Consider the following 21,024-nt stretch of genomic DNA (forward strand, 5'->3'; position numbering starts at 1 on the left):
TGAAGTATGCAGTGGGTGGGCAAGACTGCATCATGAGGTGATGTACGTGCAGGGGACCATGGAAAGATAAAGTAAGAACAGTGATATCGCATTACACTGGAAATAACAAATCAGTTTTGATCAATTATTTCCTCTCTTTGCTCTCTGTTAATCTGGCCACTCAATGCCTTATACTAGTATGGGTGTCAGGATTCAGTTTATCACTTTAACCTCCACCTTTGCTCAATATAAAATTCTACGGAGGCAAATGAGGTTGACCGAAACTAAAACAAGGTCAGTATTGTTTATACAGAACAGATAAGAGCTCTATCATAGATGTTCCCTCTGAAGAAAACATGGCATCTGATGAACATCTGAGTGCCCTCATATGGAGTAGGAGTGCAAAGAAGAGGAGACGGAGGGTTTAGAGGGAGGGTTTAGAGGGTGTTGAGGGTGGAGGAATGCTGGCAGGGGCTCATAAGACATGCCCCATCCTGACTTATGGACCATGGTCCACTGACAGCAGGGAAACACCATGACTGTTTAAACCAAGATAAACCCAGAGTTCAGTTTACACATCTCAACACCTCGTGGAGACAGCAAACGTCTGTTTAAGTGTTACTGAACACCATGACCCAACACCAGGCACTTATTAACACAACTATAGTACTGTAGCATGGCATTTGCCGCAGCTCACCCTGGATTTATGCACATAAGAGAAATGCATGGAGAGATTATTTTATGTTGTTTTATCAAAGGAATACCTCTGAAACACACAAGTATGTTTGGGAAATTTAACGGGACACTCCACATATTTAATACACATGAAGATCAGCCTATGAAAACTGATGTATAATGTCTGCTGTGGTTCTGTAGTCAACAGAGAAAATAATGCTGATGTCATCAGGGTTTTCTCAAATTGGGCTTAGAAACTAGTTTTAAATCCTGGGTTATAAACTGGAGGCATGGAGTTTAAAAGATGCTGGCAGGCAGGGAGGGTCTCTTAAAAGACACTAATAAGAAAATTCTATTTACGTACCTCAATTAAAAATAACAACAATAAATATAAAAAATAAAATAACATAAATTGAAGGTTAGTTAAAGGTCCAGCATGTAGGATTTAGTGGCATCTAGCCGTGCAGTTGCAGATCAAAACTCCCTCGTTTCACCCTCTCCCTTCCGCCGGGGAACTGACCGTGGCCACAATATACTGTCAAGCATTATTATTTTGTGGTTTTTTTTTTCTTCTTTTCTATCTGTTATGTATAATCTCTGTTTTAATCTTCATGGCTGGTACTCTCTATGTGTATAATCTTTCGATTTCTTAGTCGGTGTCTGTGGATATAAACAGCTCTTTTTAAGGTAACTTAATGTAACACACTGGACCTTTAATTTGGTAATTAATTTCAGTTTTTCACATCTTAGCAGTTCTTTTGCAGATTTATTATTATTTTAATTTCAGGGATTTACAATACAACTGGAATTTGTCGTCAGAAACATATAAAGTGGTGTTTATATCAGACACATGCCAAGGACCTTTAATACCATAGTATTTCTTGACACTATTAAGTGTAAATTGAGCTGCATTATGGGAAATGTAAGATCCACTGTTTTTGGAGCTCGTCCCATACTAGATACTAAAGGTCAGGATATTTCTGCCTCTGCTGCTTTGATTTTGATTTTCTTTTTCCAGTCTGTCTCTTGTCTGTCTCATGGAGGTGCAATACTAAACCCCTGAAGTACTCCTTTAATCACTGATTTGCATGATAACACAAGGGGTAAAACACCAAGAATCGAAAGAGGAATCATTAAGATAAAGTTCAGCCTGAGAGGCATTCTGCTTCTGTTTTGTCCGGCTCTCGTTCCACGGGTGAGAAAAATGAAAGGAATGAGAGCACAGGATAAGGAGCAGACAGGTGACTCAGTAGTGTGGAGTATGTATAAATCTGGCAACACCTCACTCAACAGGAGGTGAGCTTTATCACAGCCCTTCTCTCCAGACAAAACACACAGCCCCAAACAAGGACAAGACTGTTCCAAAGTTTCCCCTGTGCACCCAAACAGCACACTGAGTTGGCTGAGGCATGGTGCCACAGACAACAAGCTGTGATTTACATTCCTACATGCACAGACCACATTTACTCAGTTATCTGTGTTATTTGGGCAAAATAAACATCGCATTGTTCGGCTCCAAATAATGAGAGAAAGGGGAAATAGATCTGAAGTGACAGGAAAGTGGCTGCAAAGCACAGCGACACACTGTATATTTTCATTGACCACAAAGATGTTTATGTACTGTGTACAGAGTGGTGTGATTCAGTGCAGCAATTCTAAACCCATTGCATGACGTTGATGTGTACCAGGCTGGATATTGATTGACCACATCAATAAAGAAAAGAAAATTAAAGAATAGCATGTCATCTGTTTTTCCACTCGGAGAGAGGCTGAACTCGGCTCCGCAGTTCTAGCCTGCCTGTCTTCTTTCACCAGATGTTTCTGTAGTGGCTTGATTCGTCCAAGAACCAGAGGTTTTAGAGTTGGAACTCTAATTCCCCACACCTGTGTTCGGCCATGGCAAACTCTTTATTTGTTTTGCTGCTAGTCCTCCGAGCCCCTGCTGAGCGATGGCTACCACCAAATGTAACAGACAAACAAGGCAGAGAGGTCTGGTTTGGCGTCTATGTATGTTGGAGGGAATGTATTTTTGCGTCACCAGGAAGACATTTTTGGTTTACTATTCTTGCTAAACAATGCAAAAAAAAACAACATTTATAAGATGTTGGGGGTTTTTGTTGAGGACATGGTTTTGGGTAGTAGTCCACAAGAGTTAAGTAGCAAAAGGTAGAGAAAAGGCCTACGTACCTTGACAAGTTCTCTCATTGGTCAGCAGCTTGTAGCCTTTCTTGCAGCTGCACTCAAAGCTGCCCACTGTGTTTCGACACACATGATCACATCCCCCATTGTTAAGACGGCACTCATCAATGTCTGTGAACAGAAAATCATTAAGAACAGTGGATATATCAAATTAAAGAAAAGGAGAGAAAATTAAAATTGAACCTGCAATGTGTGATTTTCTTGACTATTGGAAACAAGCTGTGACATATTTTTCTTGTTAGCAAACAGTTCACATCGAGTCTTGTCACGGAGCAACATTATCATTCATTTGGAGTTGTGTTTCTGGCATCCTGATGAACATATACGTCAAATATTCTCTCTTTAAGCTCTGTTTTTGGTCTGCACCAGTTCCTGAGATAAATAGCTGCTAAATGCTAGACTCTGTTCATGGGCCAGTAACTAACTTTGTCTGTTGTTTATAGAGTACAGAGGATTTTTAGACCTTATTTGCTCAAAACAGCTGACCGTGTGTCGGCGGGAGACCACGCTTGGTGAAAGTGGTGAGAAAACCAAAACAATGAAGATGCTGAAAAGCTCTGCAGAACTGAGGGGAACTGGGAATCGCTAAGCAGTCATGTGATCCACTGTTAATATAAATATATTGGTTATAGCAACTTTAATAAAAGAGAAGTTGTTAAATATGAATTGTGAGGTTGGGATATAAAACAAGGGCAGTTAGGCTGTAGGTGAAGAATCATGCAAAATAGGATGATTATGTGTTTTGCCATCATAGTCTTACAGACAGTCCTTACTGGCCCTCAGAAGGGCTAAAGTTAGTTTGTGTGTGGCTGTAATGGGATGCAGCTCTCACACATTAAAGCCTCCTGGCAGTAAGGTCTTGGAATCGTCATTGTCCATCTCCTTCCGATTACTCTGCTCTTTATTTCTGTAGCCAATACTAAAGCGATATATCATGTGTTCATCCCTTTTGATGGTACTCTGCCTTGGTAAGTTTGGCAGCGGCTCTGATTAATTCTGAATCATCATCACAAATGAGGCGTCTGTCTCTTGAGGGAGTCTCATCTGGTTGAAATAAATGCATCAGAAATGGAATAAAATAATCCCCTCCTTGCTCCATATTTGTCTCCGCTCTTCAGAAGTGCCTAGCCTGCAGCGAGCCCCTGTCTTCTTGTGCCAGAGCTTCCTGGGTTTGTTTTCCTCTTGTTTCCTCTCAAACCAAACTAATATAAGCCAATGTACTTTTATCAGAGTTGTTAGTCTAACATTATAAGCCATAGAAAGCTGACAGATTTCTATTCCTGCTTTTCTGGAAAAACAGATCGTCCTCATTTTCCCCAAAATCTGACAGACAGTCAGTAGTGCCTTTGTTTTCTTAGTCTCCTAATATAATTCTCAGTTTTACCCTAAAGTTTGGAATTGATTTTATTAGACGTAATAGAAAAACTTGCTACAGTATGCAGGTTGCTTGAGTTGAGGATGCTCTGTCAACACTCAGAAAGGAGGGTGACGGTAATGTAGTGGAAAAACTGTCAAGAAAAACTGGTGGCATGACAAAATATTACTCAAAAATATGCAGCTGAAAAGCAGAAAGTAGTCCAAGATTGGTGGCACCAGTAAGGATGCAGACATTGCAAGAGCACTTGTGGGTGCAAAACAATAATAATGTAGTCTATAGAGAGAAAACCCAACTAGCAAGTTGAGAAATGTGCTAACTGGGAGGGTGGGAACAGGGTAAATAGCTAGATAATAATTCCTGTGAGCTCCAGGTGGAGACAGAAGCTCCAATGTGTCTGGCAAGATGACAAGCAAGAGATTCATTTGGTGACAGCTGGACAGCTGGACAGCTGCAGTTTGAATGGCGATGCTTTACCTTTGCAGGTCTTGCGGTCCGGCTGCAGAGTGAAGCCAACAGGACAGCTGCAGCGGACTCCTGTCACTGAATCATGACATGTGCTATCACAGCCGCCATTGTTCACTGCACAGGTCTCTGCAGGGGAACAAGCACACACAGTCAGACAAACTCCATAGAAAAATACACCGTAGATACTGTCTTGACCTACTTATTTCTCCCCATCAAAACAGGGTACATGCATACTGGCATTACAGTTGAAATGAGAAGGCACACTATTATAATCAGCATTCATTTTTTGTGTCAAACAGGAGCAAGAAATAAGAAGCGGAGCAGGCTTTCAGGTCCTAGGAATGAAGAAGAAATGAAGAAGAAACAAGAATAGAGAACAGAATCATGAAAGCAGCAGCCGGATGGGATTAACAGTGAGGGAATTGAGGAGATGATTGTGAATAATGAAAAGAGAGAGACATACAACAACCAACACAGCCACATATAAGGTTTTACACATTATCTCTATGTGTTTGAAAAGTATGTAGGTGTGTGCATGTTTGCTTTTCTTTGGTCAAGGTGAATAACGACCTCTAAAAGTCCTTTGTACTGTAGGGCATCTGTCTCCCCTCCATCATGAGGGCAGAGGTTTGACTTCCAGACAGATGCGGACAAAAACACCACTTTTTCCTGGTTTTGACAAAACCTTCCAGGCATTTTGGGGATAAAAAAGCAATTTCAGCTACCTGGCCCCTGTGTTGGCTGGACTGATTTGAAAAAGGGAGGTAGTCAGTCAAGACAGGATAGCTGAGGTCTCTTCTCTAGACAGTGACAAATTTCACTGAGACTTTCATTTTAAGTAACAGTGCAGGAGAATTTTTTTCTCATATAAGGGAGACTGGTGTGTGCCTTAATAGTTTTTGGCAGCTTTATAGAAAACCTCACACACTTCAGAACAAAAACAAATAAAAAAACCGTATTGCGATCTGGAACAATCACTTTAACTTGCTGTAAGGCAACTGGTCATCACTTCTCTCTAATGGGCTGTAGGATGCTGGCTGGCAGCTCCTCTAAAAAGGAGCCAGCACAGCTGGGCTAGTCGAAGACTTCACACTGGCAAGGAGATGGCAGCTCACACGTGGCACTAAAGAGGGAATGCAGCCCCACTGGTTTTTTATAGAGAATGAGGATCCCTTTGGGGAGAAACCTAATCCTCTTCAGTTAAATCTAAAACTGCACTGCCTGCAGCAGCAATAATGAAAGTTTCTTTCTCCAAATAAAAAAAAATTCAACTGTAGACTAGAATTATGTATCAAAGCAAAACAGGTGCTTACAGTGATGTAATTTTATGTTTTATAGCCGTTTCATAGACAACAGCTCAAAACAGTTCAGTGGATGTTGTTGCTGAAGGCATAACATGATGCATTAATATACTGGGACAAAAAAATGTAATAAAAATTAAACACTTTATGAAAAAGAAGAACTAATCTTTCACTTACAATTAAAAAGTATAATTCAGGGCTGCCTAAACTTTTCCCCCTTGGATGGCAAAATCCGAAACTTAATGTTGGGCCATGAATCAAAGACAAACAGCTATTGTTAAGACGCAAAATGGTCCCAAAGATCCCGAGTTCCCTTAATTGACTGACTTTTTGTCCCTGTGAGCCAAGCTCAAATTATGGAAAACAATTAATAATTAGAGATCCTACATTATTAAAGAGCATTTAATCTCACAGAAAATAAAAAGACAATTTCTATTCTAACAATACGGCAGGTTGACTTTGGCCTGCAGGCCCCACTTTGGGTGGCTCAGCTTTAATTTATAACACACTTTGTTAGACTTAATACACTCAAGGGTTTTACCAGGTCTGGTATGACTGGTAGCTTTTGGTGGCTTATGTAGCTACTGTTAGCAACCCTTACATAGATATTGCTGTGTAATTGACATTAGTTGTGACTTGAGAACTTTATGACTCTTCTTTAATTGTGCTAATGTTACTCTACTTTTTGGCATTTACTATTGCCCCATAAGTCCCACTTGTGTCCACTGTATCAGCTAAGCAAAAGTTACACTTACTTTAATGTACTTCAGAGCTGAAGTCCTTTTCTGTGAGGTGAGAACACACTTATTCTGCCTCTGATCCTTTGCAGGAGAGTGATAGATAGCTTATGATAGAGTATTGGGCAGAGGGAGGGGGGCTTCCAGTTAATACCCCGGTCCCAACCCAGGCTTGAGAGTGTAGCACTGTGGGTTCACATAATTGCAAAGTGTGAGCAGAGACAGTTGGCAGGCGAGACGATAAGACAGTGTCAGGACATGCCTCCAAAATGCTTAGTCAGGCAGCCATCTCACCAAACTGTAATGATCATGTGTTAAGAGAGCAAAGAAATATTTCTGACATTATGGTTTTGTGAAAACAGGGTAGAGACACACACTCTGGTATGTGTGTGGGTTTGTGTGCTTTGGATGCACACCAGCCACATCTACAGTGCATCGGGTTGGGACCAGCAATTACAGTAACAGTGGGCAGACTTTTGTAAATATTCTCCGATGTGATGTGCTGGGTGTTTGGCCTAATGCTGAGCCTCTACAGTATATGTTTCATACAGAGAGGTGCAGACTGTGTAGATAATTTTTTAACAGAAGCCACAGGATTTCTAGCTGCAGCACTTCTTGACTTAACATCACAACTGTTGACAAGCAACCTCAATGCAACTTGTCATCAGCCATTTATGACAACCGCAAACAAAATACGTCAACGGGTGAGTGGACAGAATTCGCAAGGAGGAGGCACAAGACAGAGTTTCCCTCTTTGTTTATCACCGGGAATAGATGGCTTTGGAGAAAAGGATCTTCTTTTTTTCTTTTTTAGTTTTCTTGACCAAACAGCAAACATGCAGCTGCAGTAAAGTTATTCAGAAGGTAGAGTTGTTATCAGACAAAAAAACAACTAAAGCTCTGAGGTGAACGCTCTCTCAATAACCTTAAACCACACAATAAAAACCAGTGAGAACAGTTTGTTAATGTTCTCTAGAGGTGCAACTGTGAAAGTAAACCACAAAACTGGTTTCAGCATGGTACAGTAAAAAAAAAAACTGATAAAGGAGGATGCAAAATATGTCTTTTGCTCCAATGTTTCTATTTCTGAAAAAAAAAAAAAAAAACAGAAACTAGGACACAAAATTCTAAAATAGGTCAGTCTGTTATATTGTAGCATGTGGGAAACTCAGTGTACATACAGTAGTAACAACTAGTAACTTAAAACACTATTGTTTCGCTTCTTACCTTGAACAGGCTACTCCTGTGAGAGCAAGCCTCCTCCCTCAGTCTCTTACATGGTATAATTAAATCATAAATCTCTTTGATGTATCAAGGTTTGATACATCCTTGCAGATTTATGAGTTTATTTTTCCTGGCATCTTTGCAATATCTATTAAAACACAGCTTGTCCTGAAAATTGGGCTTAATAGTCTTATTGATATTATCAAAATGCAAAAACTACACTTTTTTCCTCCAAAGCACCATTGTTCATTTTACTGCAAATGTAGTGAAACAAATTACTTTTGGCCACAAAATAGATGGAGAAGCTGGACAAGAATAACATGGATATATTCCCTGCAATTGATTATTTTCACCATTTTAGGGCACAAGATTACATGTGCATGAAAAAGCTAGTTTAGAGGGATTCTGGGTTTAATCTTTTGTATGAAGCAGCGCTGAATCATGGACACATTATTGGCTCCCTCACCAAAGCTAATAGGCCGTGATGATGGAGTTTAAGAACACCACGGCCGTGTGTTTGAAACAGTGCAAGGTTAATTTCACTCTTTTCAGTCGTATCAAAACACAAATAAAAGTCTTTGGTCTGCCTCTTAAAAGCCATCACAGTTAAACTGATGGTGTTTTGGACTTTTGACAAAGGCTAATGTGCTAATACAGTATATCCTTAATCAGTACATCAATCAAACTGAGTGGTGGAAGAAGTATTCAGATCCTTTACTTAAGTAAATGTTCCATTACATACTCCATTGCAAGTATTTAAGTACAGAGGTATTATAAGCCAATAAACTTTTGTAATTAATAGTTTGGAAGTCAGGTCGGTTCAGTATGGATCTATATATACTGGACCAGGACAAACTATTAATGTGATGTAGAAACTTGAAGCCACCAGTGCACAAACACTGAGAATGGAGTGAGAATGAGAGTGTCCAGCAGGAAAACACAATGTTCATATTCAAAGATTCTTGAATTTTTACCAAGGTAGATGGAGTAGATGCCCTTTTGAGGATTTGAAAGTGGAGCTATACTTTGTTTTTTTTCATAAAACAAAACATAATCAGACACACATTGTTGTTCCAAGAAGAGTAATTGTATATGTCTTAGTATATGTAAAATATCCAGTGACTGACATATTATTATATATAACATTATTAGATCCTTACTACTGATGAATCAATGAGTAAACAGCTTCTACTTACTGTTATAGGTAGTCATGGTGGAGCTAGTTTTAACTACTTTATATACAGTTACAGTACAGTAGTTTAGTTGAGGGAATAGGCCGCTCCAAAGGGTCATTCATTGTTTTATGATTAATGCAGAAGGGTTCAAATTAACAAAACAGTTCTTCTACACAAATTTGTGTTCATTATTTGAACTTTAGTGTGAAATATTGGATCATTTTGCCTCTTTGGGCCTTAATTATAAAGAAGTATAGTAAGTAAGTACCTTAGAAAATGTACTTAGTCCCACCACTGTCAGACTGACTGCAGGAGTTGAGATGATTTTGAAAGGATATATGAATAATATTAGATACAGTGAATCCCTGCCTCTTTATATAATGATCTTGCTGCTGGTCAGAGGCGCCCTGTTTGCAGCTGTGTTTTGAAAAGGTGTGGTTTGACACGGCCAGCGGTTGTTATTGAGAGGGCATTCACAGAAGGAAGAGGAAGGTGTGGGGGGGAGTGGGGTCAGAGATCAAGGGTCAGAAGGATGATGCCCCTGTGGGGAGGGGAAGAGCCTGGTCAGTGTCTGCTAGGTTAGCTTCCTCTACTCCCCACACCCACAGACCCCCAGAGAGAGGAGTCAGAGGAACACATATTTACCATTAGGGAACGGCTGTGGGACTGCCGGGGACGGGACACTCCTCTCCCCTGCATGCACGCGCACACCCACACACACGCACACATTGTAAAAACACCACTTTAGTTCTCTGTACACTTGAACCACGCACCATTCGCATGTTATATAAATCATGAGCATGTGACAAGAACTAATCTGATGAGGTATACTGTATATTCACCTTATTTCTGTAGCCCCATGATACCTTGCGCAAATAATAGGTATGATTTCCAGGTGTCTTCCCTTTTCTTACAGATTTTTGGGAAATTATGTGGGAACACAGCCTGTCACGCCTGAAAGAGATGATGTGATCATACCTCTGCCTTATACTTCCAAAGGGGTGGGAGGACAACCTGAAGAAGCGGTGTCTGATCATGTACAGTAACATATTTAGCTACTTTATTGATTCTGTTGCTACCAACTGTGAATCAATGAACAATCTGAAAAGCTCTGAGGCGTATCAGTCCTCCCACAGTAACATAGTCAGGCAGCTTTTATTAAATGAGGTGGAACACAACCTTGTGTATTTAAAATCAGACAAAGATTTGTCTTCTTGGTAGATGATGGAGACTGTATCAGTATTGACAGGAACAATCCTTTTCCATTTTTTGGTTTCTGCTCAACGCACTGTTGTTTAAACCACAAATTCAGTTTAGCTTGGCTGTGGAACAGCACAACTTAACATTTTAGCTAACGGTAACTTAGTCTGTCACAGTTATCTCAGGCCACTTGTTCCAAGTTGTCCTCCCGTCCCTCAGAAGTAGAAGTTAGTGCTATTATCACATTAACCCATTTATTGTGTGACAAGTTGTGTTCCCACATTATTTATTTCTCAAAAAGTTGCAACAAAAAAAATCACTAACTTTCACAGACACCAGTTCAGTGTAAGGAATAACTGGAAGTTCATAATTAATGGGGCTAAGAATAAGGGAATGTCCATTGATTGGCGATAATGACATGAGAGAATTACATTATGTGGTTGCAAAAGAAAAGACATTCTCTTACTGGTAACAACTGAGCAAACAGCAGTGATTATTTTCCAAATCCTAACAACAAAGATGATGACAGGTCTTTGTCTAAAATGAATGGGTGACATCTCAAGGCAAAAGTGTTACCTCACAACATGCAGTCATGCAAATAAATATTCCGAACAGTGCAGACAAAGTGCAGTTTTGTTTTCTGTGTGTGAGATGAGGCTTTTGCTAGTTAGTATGAGCACTGCGAGCCTTGACAGACAGCGAGTGGTGGTTAGTGCTGGAAGCTGAAAGACAGGGACAGCCAGATTCATGTCTAGGCTTTATGGTGTCTTTTATGGTCAGATAATTTCTGAATTGATGCTGTTAGGCTGTTATGTCAAGTCTCTAAGCACCGACAGTGGCCCAGCTGTACAATTTATGTGCTGCCACTAATAAACAAGAAAGCATTAGTCTATTTTTGTTTTTACTTGTAATTGTGAATGTGAATAGTGAATACCCTTTCTGCAGTCCACTGAGTGTATATTTATCTTTACACTAAACTACATGGCACGCATTTAGTATGCAGACCATGTACAATCACCCATGATACAGCTGGGGTGACGGATTAGGCCTTTAAGCTGATCGACAAAATGTATAAACATAAAAGGCCTTTTGAGAAATGCAGTAAAAACCACCATGTTTATCCCTGCTCTATTTCTGTTATGTTTCAAATAACATTATTTCAGTAAAAAAAACAAAAAAAAAAACACTTTTTTGAGGTGCCAGAGGAGGAAGCAGATGCTCAACTCTGACAGTAACAGATCAACACCACGAAGCATGCACAGTTTACATTGACTGCCACAGTCTGAACCAACATGTCCCAGTCCCAACATGCAACATCCAGAAAGAACGATTCTCAGCAGTTAGAGGTCAGAACACAGTGAGATACACCTGAATACACCAGCATGAATGCACAGACCACCCGAAACAAGAGCACAGTGTGTTTATGTTATGGGCATATGCATGTAGACTAGACTAGACTAGATGTGTTTACATGCATGTGATGCATGCATGCTGGATATGTACTGTATGTTTGTAGTTGTTTGTACAGCTTTCTGTTTGTATTATAAAATGCACCTCTTGCTCTCCTTCTGTGTGTGTGTGTGTGTGTGTGTGTATGTGTGTGTCTGTGTGTCTGGCACAGTGTGGCCAACTCTTCAGATGATTGAACTCCTGAGCATGTCTGCATCTGCCTGCTATTTGTGAATGTTTATGATTTGCTGTGCTAACAGCGTGAATGCTTCCACATGATGGCTGCTCCTTTTTCTGATATCTGAACATACTGGATACACAGACATTTTATGCATAAATAAACCTGATTTTGTTAGGACTGTTTCAGTCAATAATCTGACTTTAAAGTCTGAGTAGGCCATTGAACAAATATTTCTAAGAGTGTGTGCGCGTGTGTGTATGAATGAGCGAGAGCAGTCCATGTGTGCCATCCATTAAAGCCCGTTCTGTCACTAAAATCCCCATCTACAGTATGCAAGATTTCAACAGAGGTGAGACAGGAAGGATAAAGAACCAACACTTCCAAACAGAGCAGCATGTGGCGTATTATTACAAAATGCATGACTGAGCCTGGGTGAGGAGAGACACCACAAAATGAATGAAAATGTGGCAGAGTGCATATGAAACACCCCACAAGATGGATCGAACAGTGAAGCTACAGCATACTGAAAGAGCCCACCAGACGACAAAGTCACTGACAAGACGAAAGCTGTTTTGTAATCGTGTGCCATGTTCCTTTCCGATAAAGTATGCAGAGACTCAATGAATAATAAACGTTTCCAAATCAATATTGGGACTAAACTGGAGTGTGTTTATACTTTGTGTGGTTGCTATGGATACCCTCAACACACTATACATCATTAACTATGCCTGAACGCAGTGGCTGACAAGTAATTAGCACTATGTGCCATGCACACAATGCTCGAAAATACAACAACCCCAGCAAGCCAATTTTTATCTTGTTTGTGACATTTAAGAATATTTGAAAGTTAATTCAGGATTAGAATACGAGTTCCTGGTTCCAAGAGAAACTATTTGTTTTAGGTCTTGAAATAAATCAAAATGACATTTCTTTCTTCAAAGCAAAGGTAGCTGTTGCATCTTGAAACACTTAATGTTTATAATAATAAATATATCATATTTATTTTGCCAGAGGGATAGTAATTATTATGATTGTATTATATTATATTATTATTATTAGTTATTATATTTAAACCTGGCACACCAACTTAAAATATCAGTGTACACCTACGCGGCTTTTAAAGTGTAAATGAAAAAAAAGACAGAAGTTTCATCATGCATTGCTTCTGAATATTTTCTTATGGTGGAAACTCTACACAGTTACAGTCCTAGTGCACAGTAGTGGTGCCTTTCTGAAGGTCTTCCAGCGTTCTTGTCACTCACTCTCCTGTCAGTGGTTCATTTGGCAGATTGTTTGTTTTATTGAGGTTTTATTAACTAATAGAGTGTCTGGGAGATGGTGCGCCCCCGTGTCGACCGCAGAGCAGCCCTCCTTCCACCTCTGTAACCCCAGACTCTGAGGGGGAAATCAAAGACTTTAACTGGCTGACTGCTTCCTCATCTGGCACACCAACTGTGCATTTTGCTCTGCCTTGGGAACAAGACAGGCTAAGACATATAATTTGGTTGCGGTCAACTTTGTGGCGTCCCCCTGGCCTAGCAGGGTACAGCAATAATGACAGGTTGGCTGACCAGACCTTGACATAGGTCTGGCTCTCATCAGGGCTGCGGTAATAAAGGGGATGCAGAAACACTGAGCTAATCAGCCGCTACCCAAACCAAGCTCTCAAACTTAACAGCCACTGAAACCAAGCAACCATCTCACCAGTCTGCCCTGCATGCGTAGGTTTTAATTCTATTATTAAGTTTGTCTTCCTGACAATGAAAATATGTCTTATCCAACTCACTGAAGCTTCCATTACAAACCCAGCTCACTAACACTACAAACTACATGCTAAATTGGTTTAAATGGGTGTGCACTGTGTACAGAAACTATTAATGACACTTTGGTTAAATAGGCGGATAAAATAAAAGCCTGTGTGCAGTAATGGTCAGTCTCAAATTTACACCTGACCAACTTTATTTTTAATGTTCCACAATCATTGATGAAATGTCTGTGCAATTCTGCATGGCTAAACTCCATCCGTACATGTTTATTGAGACCTGTGCTTTGACTCTACTGCACATGAAGGTCCCATCTGATGGGAAACTGCCCTTCAGAACGGTTCAATATGCTTGAGTAGCTGAATGATTTTTACTCAACTTAAGTCAACTGAGGCAAACACTGATAAATGCCAGTGGAAGGTTAGGTCAGGTGTGTGAGTTAATCCCCAATCCCGAACGGAGGAATTGACCCAAGGGCTAATAGAAGGTGTGCGTCTGACTGCATGGCTGATAGACAGAGGGGAACAGAGGGAGCTGTTGCAGTGTCCAGTGAAGAAGAGGAGGAGGAGGAGGAAGAAGAGGAAGAGAAACCAAAAGCAGATGCAGGGACTGAGAGGTTACTGGAGCAGCAGAAGAAGAAGAAGAAGAAGAAGAAGAGAAAGCACAGTGGGTGGTAGCCTTTTGTCCTTGTATGTCACAGATCAAGAGAAAGGGCTCAGGCATACAGCTACTGTAATAAGGCCTGTATTTCAACTTGCATTTTATCACTATAAACCTCATTTCAAAACGTTAATTAAATTTGCTGTCGGAAATTTGAAAGTCAGTGGTTTGTGGTTCTACATTTTCTCATTCAAAAGCCATTATTTCTTGCCCTTGGTAGTTGTATCAGGGTGATATGACTCACCTACACAAGTCTTTCCATCGCTGTGCAGGACGAACTTCATGTGGCACGAGCACTTGGGGCCGTGGTCTGTCTCCTCGCAGACGTGCTGGCAACCCCCATTACCGTAGTTACACGTCACTATCAAAGAGCACATAGTTAACATAAACTGTACACACAAGATAATACACTTTTCACAGGATACATATTTTTATTTTTAAAGTTGACAGTAGAGTTGACAGGTGACCAGAAATAAGGGTAGTGAGAGGTATCATATGTAACAAAAGTGCCCAGTTCAGGGCGCCCACACACTATTTCTCCGGGCTATGATATAAATGCTCCAGTATCAGATCCAAGGAGACGTTCTGTATGTAAAGCTTGCTATTGAGTTCCTCAAAATAACATACTTGCAAAATATAATAATAAAAAATGAAAATTGTTTCACATCACTGCAGATGCACACAAACCAATAGGACCTCTAAACATCTTTCAACACAGGCTTGATTAAAGTCAGAATGATAATGTGAAGAACACAAGAATTGATTTACATATCCACCACTTCACATGAAAGGTGAATCCTTTACTACATCAATCACAATCATGGCTTTATTCATTCATTATTCCCCTGACTAAATGTTTTTAACCTTGTGATTAAAGAATTACACTGAAGTTGCGGAGGTCACATTTTTTTAAACAGCCGATGAGTTGGCCTTGAGCAAGAGGTTGGACATACTCATTGTAAGTCACTCTGGATAAGAGCGTCAGCCTACAAGCTAGTCTTAATTGTAATACACCTAATTAATTCTGCAGAACAGGCAGAAACTTTAAGTGAATCCATTTTGTAGAATGTAGGACATTTCTTACATACACAGTTATGTCAGTTACACATAAATGATAAGAAGCGTAAGATTTCTGGTATAAGTATGTGTGTTCATGTGTGTGTCTCTAAGTGCCAATACATTTATGTTCTGGCGGGCGAAGGGAGCATTAACCTTGGCACTTTTAACACACCTGTGATGACAGAGTGAAAAAGAGCACAAGCGAGCCGAGGCTTCCACCGCCATCCTGTCTGCACCCTACCATCCCAGCGCCTTTTGCCCTTTTCCTGGGCTGTCACAGAAAAACTATAGAATAACACTTCTCCAATCCTTATCCAAACACAGACAAATCCCCCATCAGCCCTGGCCCCAGCTCTGACAGGATGATCTCCGTTGCACAGCAACAGGAAGTGTGCGCTGTCCGTCAGAGTAGTCCCCTTCGAGTAACCTCCACACTTGCCCTGGTTGTGTAAATGATCACTCCTTATTTGATAAACATGTTTTTCTTTATGAGGACTACTCAGAAGATTAGTCACAGCTCGGTAATGCAATGTAAATGTCAGTAGCCTACTTCAAATCTGTTGGAAGGTATTTGTGGAATGAGTGCAATTATCCATCATCGGCAGGTTTCCAACCCCAATCACTTTTTCATGAGGAGCCTATAAATCCTCCTTCTTGTGTGTGTATGTGTGTGTCTTTCACAGAGAGGGAACTATGCTTGAGGTTGACATGACTTACATTTGCAGTCCTTCATGTTACGGGTGAGCTGGAATCCAGGTCGACACTCACAGGAGATGCCACCCTTCTGTGTTTCCCTACAGATGTGTGCGCAGCCGTGATTCTTGTCCATGCAGGTGGGTCCCTCCTTTGCGCCTTCTGGTTGCACTGTGAAGGAAAACAGCGAGACCAGGAGAGAGAGGTTTATCTCTTACCTGCCACACAGATTACACACACTTTTAAAAGTCAAAGACCGTTCAGTAAACAAAGAGTTTGGTTTTAAATTAGATATCACGGAGCTGGTAAGAGGACTAAAAATGTTCAAATGCCTGACACGCATTCTGACCCTCAGTCACATATATGCCTACTGCTGGTGACTGACATGCCCAGTACCCCTTTACAAAGATTTGAGCACTTGTTGGAACATGCTCACTCTGCTCAGGCTATAAAAAGAAGGCTGCCAACAGAAAGGATAAAACTCCCAGCAGGAGCTGATCCTGTAGACCTGTAATTTTAATTGAGGTAATCCCCCATAAAGAAAAGAAAGGAGGAATACGCTGAAAAAAATTAACTCCTGGTTTAAATTCTCACAGCAGAGACTAAGATCAAAAGGGAATGCACTAAAATAAGGGTGTCAGTGCACATTTTCATTAGTCATCAGGGTTGAAGCACTTCAATAAGAATGTGACAAACCTCTAAAAACCCAAAACGAAGATATTATTGAAAAAAAGGCCTTTCATAATTCAAAGCTTTACTAAACATGGTACCCTAAGATGCACAATTTCTGTGTGATGTATAAATGCTTGATGAAGAGGTACAACAGACACCTAGCGTGCATTTCCATGACTTGAGACCCTCATGTCATGAATTATTACACCAATGAACACAATGCTCCCTCTGCTTTGCTCTGCACTGTAATAAGACTGCTGCCTTTGCAGGAGAAGACTGACATTTGACTTATTCGTTGTGAAACCCTGCCACCACTACAGATGCAATGACAAACCCCAGCTCTCTGGCTCATTAAAAACCAAACAGATCTCTCTCCTTTTTCCTTCTCTTCTGGCGAACAGGGAGGCAGTGAGCAAGAAGACATCTCCATTAATGTCTCATTAAATCTGCTGTCGCACTGAAGGGTGTTTGGAGGTCTAACTTTGTTAATTAGCCAACTTTTTTTTGCTATAAATTTAAGCATTTGCATACTTGTGTGGAAGTGCCAACACCTAGTAAAGCTCATATAACCTTGTGCTCTCTTCCTCTAAAGTCCAAATGTAGTGTGTCAGTCTCGACAACCGTGTGCTGTCATACAGTTTCTATGTTCCTGCCTCGAGGGCCATGAGGAAAAAACGATCTCAGCCTGACAGAAACATGTTTTTTTTTTTTTATTACATAACTCTATTGTAAATTACTTATTCATGTACTTTAACTCCTGCCACCAAACTCTCCTTTAACTATGCCCTCTTGTTTTCCATATGTTTTGCCAAGAACTCAACCTGCCTTTTTATGCATTTCCACTCGTGGCTGAAATCTATCTTTTTTTACCTTAAGTAGCTGACGAAGCGAGTGTGACTGACAATTCTGTCCTCCTGGATAAATACTTTCCATCCCTTTTAAGTCTGTCAACAAGTGACACAAGGTCACACAATGCTCTCAGACTTTCCTGCCTGAGCTCCCTGTCATTCTTGCAGACAAAGCGAGCTATAAGACACTAACTGCAGCAACAGCCCCCCCCCCCAAAGATTCAGCACTGAAGGCAAACAGAAAAAGGCATGGCAGGACTGAGTGAAGTGACCATGAATGAGCATCAACAGAGCAGCTGCTGTAAAGTGCTGAAAATTTCACAGCGAGTCATGTGGATATTTAAGTAGGATGTGGAATTCAGCGGTCCGTTTCCTTGGCTTTGCGTCTATCTGAGGCTAGAGCAAGAAACAGACATCTATGAACTTAACAGAGGATTGAATTTCCAACTAAGTAACCCCAATGGACTAAAGATTACTTACTAAGGTTGTATTATGCATCCCAAAACTCACTTCACTCCCCCTATATTTATGCAGCCCCTCTATCCGAATGTTACAGACTTATCCATCAATAACATGTCGGGTTGGGGCCAGAACCTGGGCCTTCATCTCTCTGAGGACCAATAAAAGCCAAAGTGTTGACACAATGGCCCTTTTCTGCAGGCCAGGCCCAGCAATCATCTACCCTCTGACTCGCTGCCAAAGGCCTCCAGTTTTTATCATTACTAAATGATGAGAAGCAGATAGAAAAAACATCTTTTCATGAGGAGGTGGATGGGAAAGTAAAGGAGAGAAAAAAAATAAATAAAAATACCAGATCATATGTGCCATGATGCACTCAAACAATCTGCTGACCATAAAACATAACTCTATATGAAGAAACTTATAAAAACTATCACTGGCCACTTTATAGGCAGAGAACTGGACAGGAAATAGACTCCAAAGTCTTGGAATTGAGAAGGAGTCTTTTCAAATAGCTACCGAGGGACTGACCAGAGTGGATATGGGTTTTCACACAGCTCAACATGGACAGGCGTCATCAAAACTGCTGCACTTGCGGTAAAAAAAAAAGAGGGAACACTGCAATTAACCAAGAAAACAAGTGGGAGTGTTCCCTCTGCAAAGGAGCCACAACTTTATCCTCCCAGGACAGGTCGTGACCTCTGTACAAAACACTAAGAGGTGATGGTGTTGCCACAGGCTAATAAATCCATTGTTTGTCCTCTGCACTAGGTAATAGCACGTGTGTTAAAGGAACAGTTCGACATTTGAGGAAATATGCTTAATTACTTTCTTATTGAGAGAATACCCCTTCTCATGTCTGTTATGGTACATATGAAGCTACAGCCAGCAACCGGCTAAGATAAAAATGTTGTTTGTTTAATCGATAAAAAACCTTGCAGTAAAACCACAACTTGTTGTTTCGCACGTCAGTTTTTGTATGGATTAAACAAACAACATCTTAATTAGTGAGCTTTACAGGCGGATTTTGTTACCTATGAACAGAGCCAGGTTGGTGGTTTCCAGTCCTTATTCTACTGCTTTACTGTAAGTTAACATGTTCTGGCTATAGCTTCATTTTCACTGTACAGAAAGAGAATAATCGTATTTCCCAAAATGTCAAACTATTCCTTAAATAAATATTTTCAATGATTGTATAAACAGCTGAACAATTGCCTTATTAGAGCATTTAATTGCAAGGGTAATGCAGATAGCCAAAAATAAAGTTTAGTTTAGTTTATTATCAAAATAATCATTAAAGTCCCTAAAAACTTCAAATCTTATATATTAAATATTCAGGACTAAATACAACAAAGTAATAAAAAGTCATCTTTTGTTATTTTTTACAAGGTTAAGTCAAAAACTGACACAGAAGCATGTGGCATCACCCTTTTTCTAACTGTGCTTAACCAAGAAGTTTATTGAGGTTCAGGGCCTATAGGAGAATGAGGGCTGATGGACTTTGTAGATGAGACTTGTTTCAGTAGTGCTCAATATGCTTGTGACCCATTAAGATCTTGTTAAGCATTCTAAATATCCAGTGATTACATTAGAAGGAACAGGATGATCATTGGGAACAAAATGACCAGAGTAAATTATCTTTCAATATCTTGAAGCAGAATCAATTTGTGTGTCTGTCATTGAGTCCGTGGAACTTCAGCTTAATATGTGAGATGAGCTGCAGTGCCTGCAGGACACGGCATTAGCTGCGGGTAACATCACACAGCTGCTTTACTGAAAACCAGCAGGTCAGGACAACAACAAAAAAAGCGAAGGTACATAAGGATTTACTGATGATAACAACTCCTGTGGGCAAGTCAGTCTAAATGGAAAGCTGTGTGGAGAGATTGATTGGAGTGGCTGGCAATTTAAACTCTATAGCTTGTGAAAAAGCTTTTTCTCAAAACTCTGAGAACCAGACTAGCTCTAACGACCTTGCAAAAAATCTACTGAAAACATATTTTCTGACACAAGTTAAACATCTAGATCTGAGCTAAAATCAGCCTACAAAGAAAACAAACAACAGTAAACTTTCAACAGCAGGGTATGTGTTTTAACATGACATGAGGAACTGCGCAAAAGAAGTTAACATGGGTGCTCCAGCTAAGATGCCGACTCCTGTGATCCTCAAACAAAAGACCCAAGGAGGCCACAAGTTCTTCACCACAGTGCTGCAAGCTCTCTTAAACCTGAGAACCATGTAGTGGAGAGACTGAAACAATGGGGCTGAAGTAGTGGAAGGCATGCCAAGGGTTTATAGTCTGCTCTGAGTGCTTGGGGCAGTGAAAAGAGGGCTCATGGTCCGTGCTGAGCTGCTGTCATACGTCTCGGAGTGGAGACGGTCCCCTCTTTGCTCGACACTGGCTGGGGAACATTAAGCAGCTAGCCAGTGTTGGTTGGTTGCAAACTGAAAAGAAGGGGCCTAAGCATGGAGCCACCACACTATTAAAGTAACATTCCTTCCTCTTAGATAATGGGCCCTTAAAAGTTTTAATAGGAGGATAAAAATGTCAGCGCATGAAAAGGAGAATGGGAAAAGGAGCTGAACCGGATTGGGTTGGGCTGAGCTGCGACGCAGATGGTCAGACAGAGCAACGGGGCAGCCAGCCGGGTCAAGGAAGTAACTCTTCCCCACCGACTCCGTTCATAGAGAGCAGAGAGAATCCATCCAAGTGCTACTGTTTGGTCTGTTGTGTGAGCGCTGATTTTCTCCAGCTCCCCAAGGCCTTGTTGAGGCTGCTCATTTCACTCCCTTTTTCAGAGAGTAGCCACTGAAAGCATAAACAACTGGAGAATGGAAAAGACAGCAGAGAGCATTCTGGACAGATACATGTCGCTGCCAAAGCGCTTAATGTACAATTTTTATTG

The 21,024-nt window shown here is 40.7% G+C and overlaps 1 protein-coding gene across 2 annotated transcripts in view; it reads right to left on the reverse strand.

Annotated features, from left to right (window-relative positions):
* The window catches only part of scube3 (signal peptide, CUB domain, EGF-like 3), a 72,414-nt gene that overhangs the window by 14,770 nt on the left and 36,620 nt on the right, over window positions 1–21,024 (reverse strand). Inside the window, exons 5-9 of one of the 2 annotated variants that reach the window (XM_035657116.1) lie at window positions 16,163–16,309; window positions 14,631–14,747; window positions 9,779–9,826; window positions 4,706–4,822; window positions 2,842–2,964 (exon numbers count right to left, since the gene is read on the reverse strand). In XM_035657116.1, the coding sequence (XP_035513009.1) occupies window positions 2,842–2,964; window positions 4,706–4,822; window positions 9,779–9,826; window positions 14,631–14,747; window positions 16,163–16,309 (552 nt within the window). The remainder of the gene's footprint in view (window positions 1–2,841; window positions 2,965–4,705; window positions 4,823–9,778; window positions 9,827–14,630; window positions 14,748–16,162; window positions 16,310–21,024) is intronic. The other variant, XM_035657117.1, reaches the window with a different exon arrangement.

This window comes from Morone saxatilis, unplaced genomic scaffold (assembly GCF_004916995.1).
Source record: "Morone saxatilis isolate NCDOM2014 unplaced genomic scaffold, NCSU_SB_2.0 Contig15, whole genome shotgun sequence".
Classification (NCBI taxonomy): Eukaryota; Metazoa; Chordata; class Actinopteri; family Moronidae; genus Morone; species Morone saxatilis.